We start from the raw sequence: 23,863 nt of genomic DNA on the forward strand, positions 1-23,863 counted from the left end.
GTAAGTAGTTCACAAGAACTAAACACTTTCCATCGTGGAATTGAAAGTCCTCTGAGGGCAACTTGCCGAACTGGTTTAAAGGGGATTAACCGTGTAGATCCATTGATCCTGTTTCAAATCAGTTATTGTTCGGAGTTCTGGCTTTCCACCAGGTCGAATCGAATTTCCTATCGATTGTCGATTAAGTTTAATTCTTTTAAAGATCTATGATTTTTCAGAAAGTAATTAAGCTTTTTACAAAACCATCGCACAATTTATCAAAATTGCCCATTTCGCTATTTGCTGTTTGTCTTTCATTTGTACAATTTTAATAAAAAATTATATAATCATCGCATAATTAATTATTATTGTTATTGCATATGAGATACGAGAGAATGTAAAAATAATATTTTTGTATAGAGAATGTAAAAATATGTAAATAAAAAATTTTTAATTAGAAAGATGAAAAATATCTTTAATAAATATAATATTGTTGCATTTTAATCACAAATTTAACACGATCCTGAAAAATTTTTAAGAAGACAAAATTTATTCTATTCTATATTTTAATTTCTAAACAGATCGTATTAAATAAATTTCACTTATTTTTAAACAAAAGTCAAGAAAATTGCAAAAAATTTAACCTTCTTTAATTTTCTGTACAATTATCTTGTTCTCTTTGCAATAAATTTTAATTTCACGCAAGCAAGATTTCTTTCAATGGGGCAAAAGGTAAAAGAGATAAAAACCAAGAATGTTCTCTATTTTTGTTCAGCCCTCGAGCTGTCTCAGCGATAAGGAAGAGGACGAAATCTATGGCTTTGGATACGGTGTATTCAGCAGGCAAATGCTTCAACAACGACAACAGAAACTTGCTCTTGCCGCGCAAAATACAACTGCAGTGACACCTGGTGGACATCAACAACCTTATCAAAGGTAGGAACATTTAGAATTATCGTATATTTATTTTATACTATTTTATATTATTATATAAATTAATTAATCTATAATATAAGCATTAATACAATAAATAATTTGTATAATTTTATATATCTATTTCAATATATTTATATTATTATTTCCAAAATCATTAATTTCAATTCATACTTTGGATTATTATCTTATTAGAAAACATATTTATTTCGTAATTTTATCATTTATGCAAAAGTAAACAATTATTCTATAATTATTTTCAATATAATTGAATATAATCGTTAAAAATGACAAGTTTCCAATATCATATGCTACAGGTAGTTTCCATCTCTACGAATAATTTGTTAATTCCTGATGATCTTTCATAAATCGAGAATTTATGAAACAGGAATTTATTTCAAAAATAATATTATAATTGATAATTATCTTTTTAAAAAAGAATATGTAAAATATAAAGTGAATATTGATTAATAAGAAAAGATTTTATTAGCGAAAAATTTACACATTTAAAAAATAATATAAAAAAATTTTATTACAATCTTAAATAAAAGTTTGAATTCAAAAAATTTATATATAATAAGACTAAAATTCATAAACAGAATTATTATATCAAAAAAAAATATCAAGTCTTAATAGAACCTCTATAAATCTCTTCTCAAAATATATATCTGTTATTTATTATTATGAAAAATATCAAATTTCTATTCTACACACTTGTTTTAAAATTTTATTGCTAAAAGAAATCAATTAAAACTTAAAAAATATTCATTAATTGTCCTTCTTTACGAAAACTTAAAGCTAATCTAAACTCATCTAATTTCTTTGATAAATCTTGATCATTAATTGAATCGAAAGATTTAAATTTTATATTTTGGTGGAGAAAATTAATACATTCATAATAAAGTAGTAAATAATATTGACAATAATTATCAAAATTAGAAAAAAATCATTGAATTAAATACATATATATACATTTATATATATATTATTTATATATAAATAGACTATAAATTTACATATAAATAGACTTTCATAAAGCACAATTAATAAAAATCACTAGCTTTCATTATTTTCCAAGGAAACGGATAACATAGCAAGATACTTAACTTAACTTAACTCAATTGTAACGGGTAAATTTTAAGTAAAATCGAAAATTGGGAGCAATGTTTACACAGTAGAGCACATTCAATTACCAGAATGATCATCCAACCAACTAGTCACGAGTAATGCTTAACTGGTATGGCCTCTTTATTATACATAATTGCCCATTGTTAAGTGGTTTACCTGATCCGAAATAACATCTGCGCGCACCTTTACGCCGGCTGCTTGATATTTAATTGCTAATTAACCAACAGACTGCCGCGCATACTCCCCATTTTCCGTAGTTCCGGAATCCGTGAATAGAGAAAGAGACAAAGGAGGTCGTTATTAAATTCCATTATCTTGCCGCCGGCATTATCTGTTTTCGTGCACGCGCGAATAACCACGATCCTGGGCCTCTGATGCTGTATTATTCTCTTCTTGCCGCCACGATAACCGTGTTTTTGTGACTCTCTCAGCTACACTTACCTCAGGCAGTTCTCCGACTTTGCTAAACCGCGATAAGCTTGAACGATTTGCTCGTTGAAGATGCAAGACTTTATTTATAGTTCGTAAACATATCGACGTTCATTGGAGAATTAGGATTTATTGCGGAATAATTGTTTCTTTATTATTATTATTGTTTAAATCAATATTAATTGATTGTTTATTTCACTTAGATTGATGTTTTAATTTTTATTTTAATTTTGGAATTGTCAATTATAATTTGTATATAATAATATTCATTTCTTGCAATTTAACTTAAAAATTATGATTTTGAAGAGTATGAATGTTCTGAGATTAAAAATCTCGCATCAAAATATTAAATTGGAAATGCAATTTGAAAACATATTTACAAATTTTATCAATAAAAGATAAGACAAATAATAATAATTTTTGTATCAATTATTAAAAAATTGAAAACTGTAATTGTAAATTTTTAATCGTATCTTGCAGAAAATAAATGATGTATAAATATCGTTTATATTTGGGCACTGTATTAGTATTAGTTTAGAATCATATAATAATTTTGATAGGATTATTTTAAATAATTAAATCCTCTACAGTCCCTTAACAAAAATTAGGATTATTCATAATTTTTAACATTATTTGTATTTTTTGTAAAATTTAATAACATAGATATTATTTAATAATAATTTTTATTAATTGTTATTTCTATTAATTATTGAATATATATGCATTAATTTGATTTGATAGTTCTAGTATTAATATTTTCTTTATAATGAATTATATTCGTAATAATAGTTTCTAGAAATTATTTTATTCAAATTAATTTTTAGGTCAAGAGATAATTTTATGATAAAATGCCAAAAGATAATTATTGATATCATTACTTATTATTTTTTGTGATAATTGTGCACCAGTTTAATATATAATGTTGATAATAGTATATGAAACAATTGAAACATACTTTAGTTATCAAATTTATACTAGTTATTTTTAATTACATTATTTTATAATGAGCTTAGATATTTGCATTATCACGGATGAAATAGAAACAAAAAAAATATTAATAATAATAAATAGAATACATTTAAAATATATTATTATAATAATTAAAATAAGTAAGTAAAAAAAGTGTAAAATATTTTAAATTTTTAATATTTTATTTTCAATATAAATTTTGTAATATTTGTTATATATTTGTTATATATTTTATATATAGTTTTAATGTTTATTCTTTTAACAAATTTTTAAATAACAAAATTAAATAATTTTTATATATTTAGAATATGCATTTTTTTTTTCATGCGTAATTCAAAAATAATACTTATTTATATATTATTATTTTAATATTTATTTATATATTATATATTATTATAAATTCTTTAATAAGAAATATTTTAATAAATCTTATATTAATTAGAAATTAAATGATTTTATAATAATTTTATGCTTAAATATGTTTATAATCTTTACAAATAATATATTTTTATTCTGTATTATATTGTCTTTCTTATCCATTATTAAAACATATAAAATTTATTAAAAAATTTTTTACTATTAATCTAAATTTTTAGTATATATAATAATATAATTTTATTATATAAATTAATTTACGTTTAAATAAAAATAACAATAATTATTATATAAAATATTAAAAGAAAACATTATTTATTTTATATACAATCTGTTGAATTATTTTTCACTTAAAATTAATTTGAATTTATGTTGTAGAAAAATTTTCACAACTATTTATGTTTAAGCATATTTTTAATGAAATAAATCTACACGAATGTTATTTGGTACAATAATTATTATATAAGTGGGTATCGGAGTTTATCCAATTCCTGTGTGCAAGCAACACGTGAAATTAATTATTCGTGGTTTACGATCGACTGACGAGCATTTGACTGAATTAATTATACGCCTCTGTACCTTAGTTTCATGGATGTTGCATAATGCGTAATTATTATATGATAACTAAGTACACATCGATGACTTTATTGATCGTGAAATTTACTAAGATTTATAAGAATTAGAAAAATTAGAAAAAAATAAATAAAAATAGATAAAATAGATACATTAGAGTTTTGATAATATATTATATTCGTATAAATATTTTATATTTTTACTTTTATTTCTTAATCAATTTTGAAATTTTTTACTATCTTACAAAATTATTATCTTAAATTTAAGATTATTTTAAGAATTTAATTTTTTTTATAGAAAATGATTATAATATGATTTTATATTTTATAAATTTAATTACTATTGAAATTAAAACTATTTTTCTTTTTTTACATGTCAACTAATAAATTAATTCTTTTAACTTTTCAAAGAAATTCAATTTTAAAATAATTATTGTTAATTTTAAAGAATGATCGAATACTTTCTTATAATATCGACTTTCATATTTTCTATCACTAATTTATCACTGTGTTAATTTTATCTAATTCATGCGTATAATTTCTTTTTGCAATAAGCATAAATTAAAATATTCAGACGGTGTGAAAATTACATAAATTTTATATTTATATTTATAAATACTTTTATTCAAGCTATAAAATAAATTGAATATTTTTACCATATTAACTTCCTCCATTATTTAATTTGTCGCTTATTATGCGAAAATCTGTGCACATCAAATAAATCAAATTTATATTTCTAACCAGTATTTTAATAATGTAATATTAAAAATCAAAGAAATTTAATAATATTATAATACACAAATATACATACATAAAGCAATAATTTCCGTTGCATCATGACATGTTCCAATATTAATGCGGATCAATTTTACATATGTAACTGTATATTGCATGTAAAAGATATCTAAAAACATCGTTCTTGATAGAATTTCCTGGCCACAAATGAGATATCGTCAGATATTCTATGGGCGACCATCTGCTGTCGACGAAGTAATGATGGAAGCTGCGATTTATGCGTACATTTATCCGATATTACAAATGTATCGCGCGTGATTATACTCGAATCACGTTAATGCAGCATATTGAATACGTGCCGTTTCTATGTCCCTATCCGAGTGACCTTTACGCAATTCGCCATGCTACATTGTTTCACTCTGGAAAAACGTATTATGCGCCGGATAAAATTCGTGCGATATTTCTCGTAATGCTCGTGACAATAATTGATGGGCTGTGAATCATAATGGTGTAAGTTCAATTGATGGAAAATGAAACGATTCTATAATTTCGCCGTTATTTTGAATTATTTCGATGCAAATATTCGAAACTAATGCAATACGAGAAACATATAATATATACAATGAAAAAAGTTATTTTTTTATTTTTAATTTACGAATATATTTAATATATATCGTATAATAAAATCTCCATTATCTGAATAAATATAGAGATCATTTGCAGCTATAAGAGAGTTTTTAGAATCAATGGAACACAAGTTTTTCTTGAATTATTTTATATTTTAAGAAATAAGCAGCATTTATATTTTTAGTTTGCAATATTTTTAAACTTTTGGAGGATTTGGAGGATGTATCTTGCAAATAATTCTCAATTTCATTCTTATATTTCTAATCATGAATTTTGTTGGAATATTATATAGTTTTGCCTATTCTATGATTCTCTTTGTTTTCAAATTCATTTTTAAAGTATTTTTCGATTTCTGAATTAATGCTACGTAATTATATTTCGATATCGTCACATTATATAAAAATATCCAACATCATGCTTCGATGGTAAGCAAAAGTGGATACTGTTTATATTATTTGGATAGATAGACAATTCTAATTTAATTATTTTCATATTTATATACGCATGTTTTTTTTATTTAAAATAGAATATATTATACAACGAATATATTAAAACTTGAGACACTATTTTATTAATAAAATTTATGGCGAATAAAATATTGATAACGAAATGAAAATTAATTAATTTCAATTTATTTACATCTACCATTCTTCCTTTTTTTCTTTGTGAATCATAGGCGGTGTGTAAAACTTGAAAATTCAATACTCCTTGAAAATTCATAATTTTTCTGGATCAGACAGTAAATTTCTTTTCTTATTAAAACTTTCACAAGGACACGTATAAAGACGAGGGAAAAGATTATATAAGTATGAAGTAATTAGAAAAAAGGAAGAATATTTCTTGGACTTTTTAGCACTGTTTTTAAAGAACTTCTTATGATTTCCAGAATTTTAATTTAAGACATTAGATTTCTTGGATTGAGAAATTTTCATTTTAACTTTATAATGGAAAGTATTTGGAATTCCTTTGGTCTTTATAAATCACTTGGAATAATGTATTCTACAATTAGAATATAATAATTATATTCTTAATACAAGTGATTTTTATATTCGATTTCCAATTAATAAAATTAAATTTTATTTTTTTATTCAAATAATTATATAAAAATCAATTTTTCTTTTCTAATCATTTCTTTTTCTTTTTTTTTTTTGAATTTAAATTGACTTCTTTATTCTAGATCCTGATTTTTTATTATTTTAGATTTTTTTTATATATCAAAATCTCTAATTTATTCCACAAGTTAAGAGAAATATTTATGTGTGAAAATATTCAATTTGAAAAAAAATTGATTTTTTTACAGAAGAAAAATAATAAAAATTGAAAATTATTAACAATTCTAATTGAATAATTAAAAATTTTGCATTGTCATTTAAAAACTTTCTTTCTTTCTCTGAAATCAAGTACTGTTATTTGGTTCGATCTTGATAGAAATTTGCATGCGATATGTCGATTAATTTACCTAGGTGGAGGACCACCCTATTTCGTACGGGGAACAAAATTATATCGAATGTATTAACTGATAGAGTTTGCTAAGTGTGGTTAATACAATACAAGACCTGAGTATCTAACACGAGAAGTTTAGTCTGTGCTACTAGTTTGAAGTTGATTGCTAACTCAGAAAGTTTTGTTGTGTTACCTGCTAGTTTAAAGTCTATTGCTAACTTATCAAGTTTTGTTATATTATTAGTTCGTAGAGGATTTACTGACTTACTAAAAAATTTAAAATTTAATGCTTTCGTAACTCCAACATATTAGAATATATCCAGTATGTGTTATCAAAAACATTGAATATTTAAAGTAAAAAGTAAGAATTATTAAAAATAATTATATTAAAATAATCATTTAAAATAATATCTTACGTGTTTAATTATTTTTAAAATTATTTCGTTATTATTTAATTATGAAAATATATAGAAAACTACAGAAAAGAAAATGAAAATCTTCTTATAGTTTGTGATTAAAACGACAGATGGCGAAAATGTCGCATGTTCATTTTTAATCTATAACAAATTTTCTCTCATTTGAATTATTAAATATTTACATGAAAATGGTATTTATATTATTTGTTCTTTCAATATCTCTTTATAAAATATTTGATGATGATCAATTTGATGATCATATTTGATGATAATCAAAACGCAGATAAAAAAGCAATAAATAAATTTATCTAAATATTAACACTTCGCTTACATTATATATTATGTGTATTATATAACTTAGTGGACAGAATTTTGTAAAGAAAAAATATTTCTTCAATATATCGTGTATAATGAAGAAAATATTTATTTCAATTAATTATTTCAATAAGTTCAATATTGGATAATATACATAATTACATATAATGGAAATATTTTACACATTCGTAAAATCAAACAAATGTTTCAAACAGTATTTTAATTGAAACATGGAAACATTATTATTTCAAATTAAATATGTCTGACATCGTTAAACAATTTTGAACATATTATATTTATAATATAACATTTAAAATAAAAATATTTGCATACATTTTTTTCTTTAAGATAAAAACATCTTTTCTTTCAACGAATAGTAATATGGTCAACTGTAAAGTTCTAATAAGCATTGAATATTGACATTTTTCAATACATTTTTATAAGTCATGTATATACATTTTTCGTAGAACGTATGATAAATTCCATAGTAGATTTTTAAATATATTCAAAAATTCCAGAACGTCTCGTTAAACCGCTTCACTGCATTAAATTCACAGCCAGCTAAGGTAGACAATTCGGTGACGGTTGCGTGAACTGAAGTGGAAATTGTCGATATTCGAATATATTCGTTTCCTATCTCTACATTTATCTTACCATCTTTTAAAAATATTCAAGATTTCTATTTATTTTTAACACTATGTAATTTAAATCCAAAATGACATATAACGAAATATATTTGTTATAACTATACATATTATAATATAGTAAAACTTTCATTATTCGAATTAAATAAAGAGAAAATACATTTAAACAAGAGATAATAGAAAATAACACAAGCTTATTGCTTGTTTACGTGTTTTATCATATACATTATTTTTTATTTACAATAAAATTGAAATCTTTCTAGTTTATACGAATCATTTCACATTTATATTTTTCTTTAAACTTTTTCTATTTGAAGGATATATCTAAAAAAATCTACATCTTACAAATAATTTTTTTAATTGCAGTAATATTATATTTTTTTGTTAATTCTCTTGCTGTTTTTTAATTTCTTAAAAAATTCTTAATATATAATAATATAATCGATACTATATTTCGTTTACATTGCAATAATATTGTCTCACGCTTACTTTATAATTTATAATTTGTTATATGTAATTCTGAGTGATGAAATGAAAGAAAATAAATTACTAAATTTATATAACGAAACTATCATCTCAAAAAGGTACAACTCTTAATGATTTTTGACAACAAACGATATTTGATTCCTATTATACCATATATTATACAATATACAATGTTTAGCCTTTCTTGATAAAAATATCCAGCATTAATTATAAATTAAATTTTATTTCCAATATTCCAATAAGGAAAAACACTTATTTATACTATTAAGAACAGAGAGTATACAGTTCGAAAATAAAATCTTCAAATTTAATAAAACATTTAAAAAAGATTTATCATTCCCTCTTTCAATATAAACACCTCAAGGTCAATTTGCACAAGAAGCCACGCGAGATAACCGCCACTCTTAGAAATGCTGTATAGGAGAGAAAGCTTAAACTCCAAAGAGAGTCATACGGGGTTGTCCAACATGGTTTGTTTGTCGAGATGTTAGCTTTTCGTCAAAGGATGCTATTAGTATGCGGTTAGCATTACGGAACTGTGTATCAAGATACACGAGATCCTGGGATCGTTATCTATTACCAATTCTCTGGCATGTGAACTGTCTGCCTCTGGTGATACTCTCCACATTCGCTCTCCTTCACCTTGGGATGCCCTCGTGGACACGAGGTTTCCACGATTCCACTTTGTAGAACGATCGATGGAATCGGGGACCAGTATTCGTCGATCGGCCAATAAGACGATTAGTCTTGCTGTACACGATCCTTGGCGCTAGCCGGAAATCATTGTGCGCGCATTCCACCGTGATCTACCGTTCAGAGATCACCCTTTACTCCCTCGAGTACTTGGAATACTTGGACAAATACCGTGGCTTAAGAGGAGAGGATGGCTTGGCTACGGCCAGCGTCGCCATTCGTTGTTTCTCATCTAGGGGTTACTAGAAGATAGGTGTAATTTACGAAACGTGTAAATAGACAAGGTGGATTCAAAAGATCTATTGCTTTTTTTTTCTTTTTTTTTAATTATAATAATTATGATAAATTTGGATGAAAACTTCATTGTTATGTAGTCAAATAATTAGGACATTCATACTTTTCAATATTTTTTCTGTTTTTTAATATATCATATAATGATTTTTATTGATTATTAATAAAGTTCTTTATTAACTATTATTTTTATCAATTAGTAGCATCTATTTGTATATTAATAATTTCAAGATATATTTTTTTACTGGGTTATTTTATCATATTTTTTATCAAATCATTGAAAAGTTCCTAACTTTTTAGATGAATAATTAGACAAAATGTCTAATTTTAAAACTTTAGAAATAGATTATGTTATAAGGAATAATATTAAATAAATTTAAGGTGAATTGAAATACAAAATTTTATTCAATACATTGAACTAAATGTACACTGAATTCATATATTATGAATTCTTTTCTAATTTTTCTAATTATTTTCTAATATGATATAATATAATAATTCAAAATGACATGACTAAAAAAAATTTAATATCCTTCCAATTTTATATTCAATTTAACATTTCAAATTTACTTTTTGTATTCTTTATAGTCTTAATAGTCTTTTTTTACTTTCTATACTCCTTTATATATTTCGAATAAAAAAAACAGAATTGATATTTAAAAAATAGAATAAGAATAGTTTTGAAGCAATTTCAACTTCGTCTCATTCTTAAAATGAAAATTGGAAAACTTCGGTTGAAAGTCTAACGAACTGAGACACGGGTGGTATGACCGTTTTAATTGTCGGCACATTTTAATCGTAAATTTTCTCTCTGTTACAGTTGTCTGAGCCCGAGGTCTGCGTTGTTCTATGAATTCCCGCCTAACGGTAAGTTGGTTGGTTGCATGCACTTCGTTTGGTTCATTTGTCATTTGTTTGAGATTTAAAAGAGGAAATAAAACTTTAATTATTTTGAAATTCTACGAGCGTGTTTCGTTCGCAAAGTGAAAATAAAATATATTCGTCTTGATTACAAAAGAGAACTACTTATATAAGAAGATTATTTCTATTATTTCATATAAATCAAGTATTAATTATTTTTGTTATTATTTTATATATAAGAAGAATATTTTTATTATTAATGTTGTGTATGTTTTGTAATATTGTGTAATGTTTTTATATTCATTGCATAAATTTAACATGACTTCTAAAGTTTAGTTGAGGAAAATGTTACAATCAAATATCTCAAGATGTAAGGAATTTGAGAACGTAGAGAGGGAAGTAAGAAAATATTGAAGGTGTGTTAGTTACCTATAGAAATTTTGCAAGCTGTAATGATAATAACTTTGGAGAAGTTAGTTGATCTTTTTAGATAACATGCTTCGTGAAATTTCACCAATTTACAATTGAGAAATTCGTTAACTAATATGCATAAGCATTATATGTTCATGAATAACATTTTTGTTAACGTTTTTTCAAATAAAATAAAATAATTTATGTAAAATAATTAAAAAGTGACTTTGAATATAATAGATATATTAATAAGAAAAGTAATAATTTTGCATAATTTTTATATAAAATAAATATATAATTATCCTTAATTTATTCAATTTTTCAATTACAAGATATCTTTCAGAAATATATAAATCCGTTTTTAAAAATATTTTTCATAACATTTTTATATTTTTTTATGTTTAATTATAATTTCTTGAATTAATTAGATATTTAATTACCAATTAGTTATCATAGACTAATTTTAATAATAAAGTTTTATAAAAATAACACAAATTATTGAATCATCAAATGTTTTGTAATAAAATTGGATATTCTAAATCTTTATTCAATTGTTAATTAGTAAATAATTGAAATAAATTTAAAAAATAACGAAAGAATATCGTTTTATGATAATTTTATTTTGTATTTGGTGTATGAAATACTTAAAAATGGCACACCAGTTTAATTATTAATCATAAATCATTTTTAAATTAATAATTTTTGATAATATGCAAATATAAATATAATATAAATATTATTTTAATAAATTATTTAATATTTATTGTATTTATATAAATTATGAGCTTTTTTTTTTATTAAAAATTTTAAATTCAATTTTATTTAATCAGAAATTTATTTATAATATTCTTTTCAATATCATACATCTATTTTTTCAATATGCCTTCAATAAGAAAAAGATAATAATTTGCTTTAAATTATAGCATTATTAGGAAAATAACTTTTTAGAAGAAAATATACAAAATAATTAACAAAACGAAGTTATTTTCTACTTAATATTAAATCAAATTAATAACATAATGTAGCATCAATAAAATAACTTTTATTGACATATATGTATTCTACCATATCAAATATTTGAATAAGTATTTTCTATATAGATTAAAATTAACAATTATTTTTAAAATTTTAACGAAAAATAATATTGAGATATAAATAAATTCTGTTTCAATAATCACTAAATTTTAATGAAACTTTTTTTTAGAAAATTTAATGATTAAAAAATTTTAATACGTAAAAGCTTTGATTGAAAATAATTATTGTATTAATTAACAAATAATTAAAAATAAAATTAAAAAAAAATTATAATGATTAAAGATATTAAGTTTAAAAATTAGTTATAGTTTTAATATAAAAAATATTATAAAACGAAAATTGAAAGTTCAATTTTAGTTAATTTTTCTCGTTACTTCATAAAAAATTTTATAATTACTAATGATTAAAAAATATTTTATTCATTTTTTTATCATTTATGATAATTATTTAAAATTATCAAACTAAAATTATTTAAAATAGAAGATGAATTTTTACACTGTAATTTTTTTTAATTATACATTGTGGTCTCTAATTTTCTATATTGTCCTGATTAATTTACATCGTAATTAATTTGCAATCATAAGTCTTATGTGAGTTTAATTAACTAATTTTAATTAACAAATTTCATTAAATTAATAAATAAAAATTCCATCTTTAATGAAACTTTATCATTGAATAAAGTCATATAGAATATAATAAATTACATAATTATATAGCAATTATTTAAGCAAAGTATCTTTATTTCCTCAATTCATAGAAGAAAGATCCATACAATTATCAACATATGTTATTTTCTATATATATAAATATATAAATAATAATTTTTTTTATTTAGAATCATATAATCACAACAATATATCGAAAAAAATAATACAACAAACTTTCGACACGTGCACAATTACATCCTTTAGAAGAAAATTATTTGTCCCGATTGACTTTTCAATTTAACTAGCGACTAGCCCTTTACAGCATAATTCGTACCTTATTATCAATGTCCACGACATTGTAAAGCAAACACTTATAGATATTATCGTAGCGCAAGTAAGTACCTCTAGCGGAGGTTCGACTAAGGAGAGAGAGGTTAGGAATATTCGGCCGATTCTGAATACACTCCCCTGTTATTTAATGCGTTGACTAAGGTTCTACACGGCGCATGCATTCACCGAGGCGGTATAAAAGCTTATTCCAAGAAGGAACGTTGCTCGTTCGTGCATGTCACTCCCAATGAAATATATCTAAATGGCGCAACAATGGGATAGCGCGCTCGCCATGGTGCTCTCCGGCCATCTTCTTTCGTGCTACCATCCATGGTGCATCGTTATGCGAAGTTTGCCACGCGCCTTTGAAATTCCCCGCTCAAGGATCGTCCCATTTTATGCGTGCAGCTGCCTCCACGTATGTGCCTCGCGTGTCTTTACCCTATACAACAATGATGTCCTGCATCTTATCTGCTTGTGCAGTTCATGCAAGTGCGGCTTTAGTACTATGTGTTTATAACGCTCCTTCTTGAATCGCGTTTCGGATAATTTCTTGGGTTCTGGATTTATCGAAGCTCTGGATGGGATGGAATGGATGTATTTAAATTGCATGACTATTTTTTTGAAATAAGATTTTATGTTGTTATATGTTTTAATCATTATGAAAAAATTGTGACATGAAAATTGTATCATGAAAAATATTTGAATGTTATATATATATATATATAATTTATTATGATTTGAATGAAAGTTTATGTGCGGAGTATTATAGTATGTGGAATAACTTTTTTTTTGGAAAATTTTGTTGAAGAAATGAAATCAAAGTTATAATATTTCTTGAAGTTTTACAATTTTGTTTTACAAGAGTGATAAGGTATTAAATTTTGAATTAATTTTGTAATCTCAAAATGTCTATTTTATTAGCATTATAATATTTAAGAAATTAAAGCATGAAATTTTTGTTGTTGATTTCATTTTTTTAAAGTGAATTTCATTAAAAAATTTTGTTAAAGATAAGTAAAATTTTATTTTTAAAATTTTTTAAGCAAGTTTTTTTATTTTTAATTAAATATTATGAGTATAATGAATGAAGTATAATAGATTATATATTATAGTGTAATTTTTTTTAACGTGACATAATACGTTAAATATATAAAAAAAATTTGAGTATATTTTTCGCTTTTTAAAATATAATTCTGTGATGAAAATTGTTAAACTACATCATAAAAAAACATCATAAAATGTATAAATTCATGTTTTAATAGCTTAACTCTTACATTGCTAACTAAATACTTAATTACCCATTTCTGCTTTTTCTTTATTAACATTATATGTTTTTCTCAACACATGTCGCAAAAATATTTTAAATGTCCTATATTTATACATTTTCAGGATAAAATTTGAAATAGTAAAGCTTTTAACCTATTTATAATGTTGATTACTAAGTGAAGAATTAACAACTAAACTATTATAATGGAAAATAATATTTGTTCACTGTTAAAAGTTAGAAACAATATAAAAAAAAATTAATTATATTTTATTCCATTCTATTATGTGTATGCAATATACATATTTTCATTAACATGGATCTATTTAAATTGTATTTATAAAACAAGATTCTGAAGTTGTGACGAAAGTTCATCAAATTATAAATAAAATATAGTTTCTTATTACACACGAAAGAGAACACTATCATTTCTAAGAGTTATATACGTTTCACAGAGGTTGGAATTTATTTATTAGTTAACTTTCTTGTAAAACTTTTCTGTCTATATTCTCAGATTGCAATTGGCACATCCTGAACTTAAAAGAATGGGCAAGATTCTAGAGAATCGGGGCTTTGAAATTTATGAATCGATTTTCTCAGACAAAGAGGATTTTGTGCAACATCTTTCAAAAAGAAAGTTCGTAGATTTTATAGACGTCGAATTCCTTAGAGACCGCCATAATTTTTTTAAATTGGAGACTGTTCTACCTTCAATTGTATCAAACCTTCTGTGTTCCTTGGAGAAAATTTGCTTTTGAAAGTTGAATCAGACTAGTTACTAAATATATATTATACAATTTTGTAATAATAATATATATAAAATTAATAAAAAAATATGCGTCTATAATAAAACAATAAATAAAGTATTATCGGTAAAATATCGATAAAAATAAAAAAAGAATGAATTTTTGCTTCAAAGAATGAATTATAGATATCAAGTTTATTATAAACATTTATTAGATATTTCTTTATTTTAATGTGTTATATTTTTTAAATATATATTTTTTAAATTATATCCATCGAATAATTAATTCTTAAAATTATTTTTAAAATATTTTTTTTAAATATCATTTTTGAAAATAATATCAAATTTTTCTAATAAAATTTCAAAACAGATATATAGAAACATTAAATTCGTTATAAAATTTATGATAAACATTTATTGTTAATTCAAATTCAATATTCTTCAAACATTTTCGTTTAAAATTGAATTAAACTGAATTTTTTAGTTTGAATATTGCAATTCCAAAAAATATTCATAGATCCTCGATATAAGGAAAAAAGGATCCAAGAAATGTCTTATCATCCTAGGTGAAATTTTATAAAAACACTTCAATCCACACTCGATTTCCACGAAGGAAATCGCTTTGGAACGTAGTAATATCGAAGGTTGAGATCGAGCATGAGAAATAAAAAATCAAGAAGAAAGGCCGAAATAACCGGATCGTATCATTGGAATTTTTCAAGATATCGAAAAACACTTTAGATCCCATATTGGAGAGGAAGTTGGCTCGCGAGCCAAGGAGCTTTGATATTTCATTTCTATTGACTTTTCTTGCCATTCTCACTCCTCGCCATTTCCATTGCTATGAATATATAATTAAGAACAAAATCTTCTCCCCTCAGTGCTATTCGTATGTATATTTAATGATAGATTTTCCTCATGTTTTTGCTTCTCTCGTTGTTGCATCGTTTTTAATATTTGTAAGCAATGCACTTATCTTCGAACTTTGTTAACATAACAATAAAAAAATTCGACATTTTTTGAAATATCTATTAGATTAATTTCACACATGGTTATTTTTAAAAATATATTAACAATGATATAATTTTAATAAATATACATAAAGAATATTTTACAATATTAAAATATAATATAATAGAAAATAAAAAATTAAATGTAATCATTGTTTAAATGTTTCTGGAATAAATTTAAGACAGAAAATAATTCTTTTTCACTTATTATTAATAATGAAAAAATATTTTTTTATAAAATTTTTAAAAGAAGTAAAGAAAATACAATATACTATAAAATTTGATATCTATATGATCAAGAGAGAATATATTAACTGTTTAATTAATTAATTTAATAATTAATAAAAATATGTAAAACATGTATAACATTAAGATAATAAGGTGAAATTCAATATATAAATCCAACTATTTATGATGATGATTTTTAATAAAAGTTTATTTGGTTTAATAACTCTTTTAACGTATAATTCGTTTTGAATAATTTGACAACTTTTTTTTATTTTATAATTTTTCTATATTCTTGTAAATATAAAATTTATTTTGTCTTGTGAATTACCATTGTTTGAACATGATTATATATCCGTTTTTTGGGAAAAATTTCTGTACGTACGAATATAAATTACTATGTGCACAGAAATAACTTGAAGCCTCACGTAAAATATAAATCGAATGAATGATTGGTATTTGTAATATTCAATAACGGGATTGGATTATTCAAATATTTTAATTTTATTTTTAGCTGATATTAAATTCAGCTTAATAAATGGTTCAATAAAAAAATCATTGATAAAGGAAATAAAGAAAATAATATAATGAAAATGTTCAAGTGTAATTTAAATAACATGGATTTTAGCAAAAAAAAAAGTAAAATAAATTTTAAAAGTATCGTTAAAAATGTTAAATGATTTTGATGATATTGAAAATAATTGAAAATAAATAAAAAATTATTGATTTTTATTATAATTAAATTTTTATCATTAAATTGGACTATTTATTGAAATTTATTATTAATTTTTTATCAATTAGGAAAGATTATAATCATTTTCTATTTCAATTTTCTAATCAAGTTAACTTTTAATCAATAAATTGATTTGTAAAAATTAAAATCTATTTTAGAATTCAAAAATTTGTTTAGAATTATATATATTATGAGTAATGCAAATTATTTAAGTAGATATATAATATTTTTAAAAATACATATTGTTAATTTAAGAAAATGATATACGTGCTTCAATTTGATACAAACATACATTGTATTTTGATACAAAGTCAAAATGAAAATTTTTGCAAAGAAAAATATTGCTTGAAATTACCTTAGGAATCTCCAGTTAAGCGATGTTCTTTCATTTTTGGGTCATCCTGTATTGGTGCACAAATATTTTCATGAAAAGTTTTCGGATATTTTTCCAGAAAATATTCGTACACGTACTGTCAATAAACGAATATGAATTCTTTTATCAAGACCAAACTTTTCTAGAAAAATAAGAAAGAAAATTTTTTTTCATCAATTATCAACAATAGAACTATATTTTTTTTATAATTTAAAAGAAATATAAAAAAATATGAAATTTGAAATCTTTTTCATCGAGAAAAAAATATATTTTTTGTTTAGTTATTTATTAAATATAATAATTAAAATATTATATTATATATGTGCAGTTTAGTGCTTACTCGTTTTACTCTTGCGTAGACAATTCGACAAAGATTAATCAAGTTAGAGAATCAAGAACGTGCTCTAAATAGTGCACGTTTAACAGTAATTTCATGTAAGAGACGTCGATGTCGGATTGTTACAACTCTTAGCTCCTGTCACTGAGTACTACTACCTAACGAATTCAAGCATAGACCTAACCCAAAACTTGCAAGGCTTACCGTACTACGCAAACACGTTTGTTCGGGTTGCCTGCTTGTTGGGAGAAATGCTTTAACTATGACAGAGCAAGTTATTTGCTCTAACTGAGATCCAAGAGATAGCTAACTGCTGCACCAAGATACGTTTGTGACAATTCGTTGAATTCAACTTTCAGCATGATTCATTGATTATTATTTACCTATATTACTTATTGAATAATATAATATAATGTTTTCGTTTGATTTAATATTTTAATATCAAATTTTATGTCTTTTCTCCCTTCATTTGTATAATTATAATCATATTATAATAAAAATCATCATTAAAAATAATTTCAAAAATATTAGTAATTGAATTTATAGATTAATTATTATTTACCTATACTACTTGTTGAATAGTGTTACGTGATGCTTTCGTTTTATTATATACTTTACCTTATTAATTCTTTATTTTTTAAATTTTGTATTTTCTCTTAATATAGTTATAAAAAAATTATTATTAAAACTATTATTATTAAATTGAAAATTATTAGCAGCTAATGAATTCATAGATCGATTATTATTTACTTATACTACTAGTTAATTAATGTAATATATTTTCGTTTTATTTATTTATTTTAAAGTTTTATTTTAAATTTTACATTTTATCTATTTTATTTATATAGTTATAATAAAAAAAATGATTATTAAAAAAAATTTGAAAAATATTTGCAATTAATAAATTTTTGAAGAAGAATTTATTGTTACAATCACTGCATTATCCATGTAAATAAATAATAGTAATAATTTACTAGTACATAATAAAATTTCTTAAATATACAAATAATGAAGAAGAAATAAATATCACAAACATAAATTATAGGATAATAAAATTAATAGGCTAAAGTAACAAATATTAAGAATATTCATTTTTGTATTATACTGAAATATAGTTATTAATTTGAGAGATTACATCTCTATAATATAGAATATTAAAATGTATAATTGATTTTAAATTTCGGAATAAAAATTATCCACTGAGTGATTACTAATTAATAATTAACAAGTGACTATTGGCTGACCAATAATTGATCATTGAATAATCACATAGAATTAATCATTGATTAATCATTATGTTGATCATTGATTTGCTACTCTCTAACTATTTATTGTCTGATCTCTGATATTTATTGACTACTTGTTGATCATTTACTAACTGATAAATCATTGAATTGATTAACTATTTATTGGCTATTGATCAACATGATTCATTGATAATTCATCATTAAGTGACCATTGAGTAACTATTGACTAATCACTGAATAAACATTAAACCAGATTACTATCATTGACTTACTATCACTGATAGATCGTCAACTATTAATTAATTATTTATTGAATACTTCGATCGATGAATAACTGATTATTAATCAATCATTATTTGATCATTATTTAATTAAGTCATTGATTTATTATTAAAAAAAATTATGATTAATTTTTGTTTTTATTGTAATAAGCAAATTTTATTTATTACAAATTATCATTAGATGATGTAATGTAATCATCAGATAATGTAACGATATCAGATTGATGTAACATAAATGGCTTTTCAAATGAAGAAATAGATTGCAAAGTTGTTATCCGACAATCATGTACAGGATGCACAAAAAAAGAATCACAAGAATCGATGGAACGTTATTGCGAATATAATTTTTTTGTTCTTTGTTATTATTTCTGTCTCGAACTTATATCGAGTGGAAGGTCCATCCAACAAAACGATCTATTGAAAATCATTCAACCGTTTATGCTATATTTCGTGGTAAAGGATCCTTTTCGATTTCTCATTTTCGATTTTTTCTCTTTCACAGAATAGGTGCAATCAACCTTCGATATATCTTTGAAATATCTATTTTCGTTCAAAAAAAAAAATTGTATAAATATTTATATGTATACAGGATGCATATATACACACATACACGATTGTTTTCGATAGCAACTTCGTTATTATTGCTGTTAGAAAAAAAATATCAAAAAAAAAAAGAATGAATGAAGAATAAATTTAAAAGCTGTTACATTTATATTTATAAATATTTTTAATTATATTATTTAATTAGAAATGATTATTTTTTTTATATAAATGAAATTTGATTTCGATTAAATCGAATCTAAATATAATCAATAATAAAAAATATATAATTGTAATTAGTTCTAATTGTATTCTTTTAAATAGATAATTTTTCTCTCAGTTTAATAAAATTGGAAAAATTAATTAAGATCAAATTAAAAGACCAAAAAAAAGTTATATTTTTCTTAAAACTAACATTTTTCATTATTAAAATTTCATATCACTTTTTATGATATTATACATAAATAATTTCAATCATTCAATACAATTATGTATTTTCCAAATGACATTACGTAACAGAAACGTTTCAAGAAAATCATCTTACGTTATCCAACGAACTCTAATCTTTCGGAAAATAATCGCAATAGAGCAATAATTTCAGCTATTATTCATAGCCTTGCAAATAATCGAATGAATCGGAGTTGGTCGCAACATCGCTATCCATTAATGGATAATTCAACCGTGCCGTTAGTTATCGTATCTGCCCAATCCTCTCATTCTATGCTGGAACAGTATATTGTATTAACGTCAACACATCCGTTTATTAACACCGACAACAGTGCCACCTAATTAGCTACCTTTGCATCGTGAATGTTAGCTAGAACGAATTATCATGCTTCCAACTCGATGCTTATCGTCAAGATAACTCGCTAGATCTGTTAGGATATACTTCTCTTCTATGTAGCTGCTTACATTGGTATCGTACATGGCATCTATTACTTCATTTGATTACCTGATCAACATAATTATCTGTTCCGGTCAAATGCTCAAATACGTTAGTAGTAATTGATCGTCCATGTTGTTCTAGCTAGTCATGTTGCACGTCTTGATCACTTGATCATCTGGATCATCCTTGATTGATTCTGTATGCATATATGACAAATTTCGATTAGTTGCTACAACGATGTTTGTTGGGTATGAATATCTATGTTTATGCATTGAATCGAAATAATATTTTGTATATTTTGAAATATTATTGTATTTTTAATTTTGTTTTTACGTGCAGAATTAATAATGAATTTGAATGAAATTCTATTTTAAATGATAATTTAAAAATGATTATTTCGAATAATAAAAATTATTATTTGATAAGTAATATTTGAATTGAGGTTATGTTCTTTTTTATTTGATTAATTTGAATATTTGAGAATAATATATTGATAAATTTATTTGAAATGTTGAGCAATAATAAGTGTATATATTAATAAAAAACAGTAATAATAAATATCTTATAAAAATAATTATTTTCAATAAAATACTATAATATTATAATAAATATTATAAATGAATAACCAATATTAAATAACAAATATATATAATTTATTTTGTGGAGTGAAAATTAAATTCTTTTGATTTAAATATATTAATTTAATTTTTGTAAAATTTTGTTATTTGTTATTTCAAAAATATATAATTTTTCAAATAATTTTAAAAAGTAATTTTAAAATAATGTTATTTAAAACTTTCTTTAAATATCCAGATCCAATTAGTGATTGGAATTTATTTTATAAATTTATTTTAATTTAATTTACAGAATAAAGTAGATATTTTATTAATATAGTAAAATCTCCAATATTTTTATTAAATGTAAATATTTTTTTATTTCTTTTCTTAATTTTCTCTTATTTTTGACATGATGTTCATCATTCAATCTACTAAAAATATATTTTAAATAAGTCGATTAAATTTAAACATATCTAAAAAATAAACACAATTTTTAATTAGAATAATTATATATTTAAATGCTAGAAAAAGAAATTTTTCATACATTTAACGATATAAATATATGTCCAAATGAGGAAAATTTTAGATAGTATAATATTTATTTATTTTTTTTTTTTTTTTCATAAGTATTACTCTGTTATACAAACTTACTAATTATTATATAACATGTATTTAAATACGAGAATTTTTCATTAAAATTTATAACTAATTTTTTTTAGCAAAAAGTAATTCCCGTTTCATATTTCTTTTTTTTTCTTTTTAATTATTGTCTTTCTCCATAGTTAAACAAAATACATCATTTCTATTTCATTTAAACAGTGGTATATATATAATAATTAACAAAGCACGCTTTCATACTCCATTGTAAATTATTTGCTCAAAACAAGAAAACAAATGAACTTTCTGTGTAATAATTAAAGCGCGGTATTTTGTGCTATCGTTGTGGCAACTCTAATGACAATTCAGAGAGTACATGGAACTGCAAATCATGAAGAACTTTAAGTCAGATTTTGTGCTGCTTAAATCGCCTGTTTGCAGCTGTTACAAACTTGTTGGCATAATTTCGCAACAAATGTGTCTAGCTTATGATTAATATCATGGATCATTTCTCAAAATAAAAGAATAAAACTCAAATCTCTAAAGATTAATAAAATGTTTTTTTAAATGAACTTTAATTTTTAAAATAAAAGTTAAAATTTTTTCTTCCTATGTATATTCAAATATTTAAATCAATATATCAGTTTTATCGATGAAACATCTTTAAATATTATTTAATAACTATTATTAAATTTATTTTAACATTATTTACATGAAAAATTTTCCATTTAAAACTTTGAAATTTAAAAAATTACAATCGTAGATAAAAATTTGTGAAAAAAGTCAAATATTTCGCTATATACACTTTCGATATTAAATTTTTTTAATTGATAATTAAATATTGCTTATGTTGTAGATTAATCGAAATTGTTTTAGTCATGTTATATGATATTTAATTTTTAGTGTTATAATTATTGCAATATAAAAACAATATTATACAATTCAAAATTCTCATTTTCTATTCTTAATAAAGATCATAAGATTATCAACTATCTTTTTACTTTTGCCATTTTTGAACAAAATAATAACTATCCTCCTTTTTATATTTATTATATAAAATATTATTAATTATTTATAATTTTTATATATTTAAACAAAAAAATGATCTTTATTAAACTTTGCTCTTTTAAATCATTTGCAAAATTATTTAAAAAAAAGGGAAAAAAAGGTAAATTTTCCGTTCAAAGATAAAATAAAAACATTCCTAAATAAATCGTCCGAGATAGCTTTGATCGGTACCAGGCTACGAATTCGCCGGAAGCAGGTACTATTCCAAGGAGGATCGTTCGTATTTTACCAAAGTGGATGGCGAACAGGCAGGCGGGCAGGCAAGAGCGATACATGTAAAGAATACAAGAGACTCGCGGGACTACTGGTCGGGATGTCGACTCGTAATATCGAAAATATATTGCCGAGCCTGTAACCACAAGTCATGTTCAATCGAATGAATCGTATGGAATAAAAATAAAGCTGCCTCCATCGGAAACGAAAGGTCCAATACCGTTTTTCTTTATCTTGGCGAGAGGGGAAGAAAGTTGGAAGAAAGAAATGACGTCGAGGAATAAAGTAAAATGTGAAGGTGAAATGAAAGGTGGGGAGGGAGGAAGGGGAGAGGAAGAAACGAATGTTCCACCGACGCATGCATCAAATCTTTAAGTTGCGTGCGAGATAAAGTGTGCTTGCACGGCAGCGGCGGCGAGCCGAGATAAAATCAGGCAATTTCGTCCTCTTTCGAACTTCTGTCCT

General features: G+C 23.5%; 1 protein-coding gene across 3 annotated transcripts in view; it reads left to right on the forward strand.

Moving 5' to 3' along the window:
* The window catches only part of LOC107995988 (SAM and SH3 domain-containing protein 1), a 468,575-nt gene that overhangs the window by 377,304 nt on the left and 67,408 nt on the right, over positions 1-23,863 (forward strand). For all 3 annotated transcript variants that reach the window (XM_017053828.3, XM_062079882.1, XM_017053837.3), the window contains exons 3-4: positions 755-915; positions 10,856-10,902. In XM_017053828.3, coding sequence (XP_016909317.1) covers positions 755-915; positions 10,856-10,902 — 208 coding nt within the window. The remainder of the gene's footprint in view (positions 1-754; positions 916-10,855; positions 10,903-23,863) is intronic.

This window comes from Apis cerana, linkage group LG9, assembly GCF_029169275.1.
Source record: "Apis cerana isolate GH-2021 linkage group LG9, AcerK_1.0, whole genome shotgun sequence".
In the NCBI taxonomy this organism is placed as follows: Eukaryota; Metazoa; Arthropoda; class Insecta; order Hymenoptera; family Apidae; genus Apis; species Apis cerana.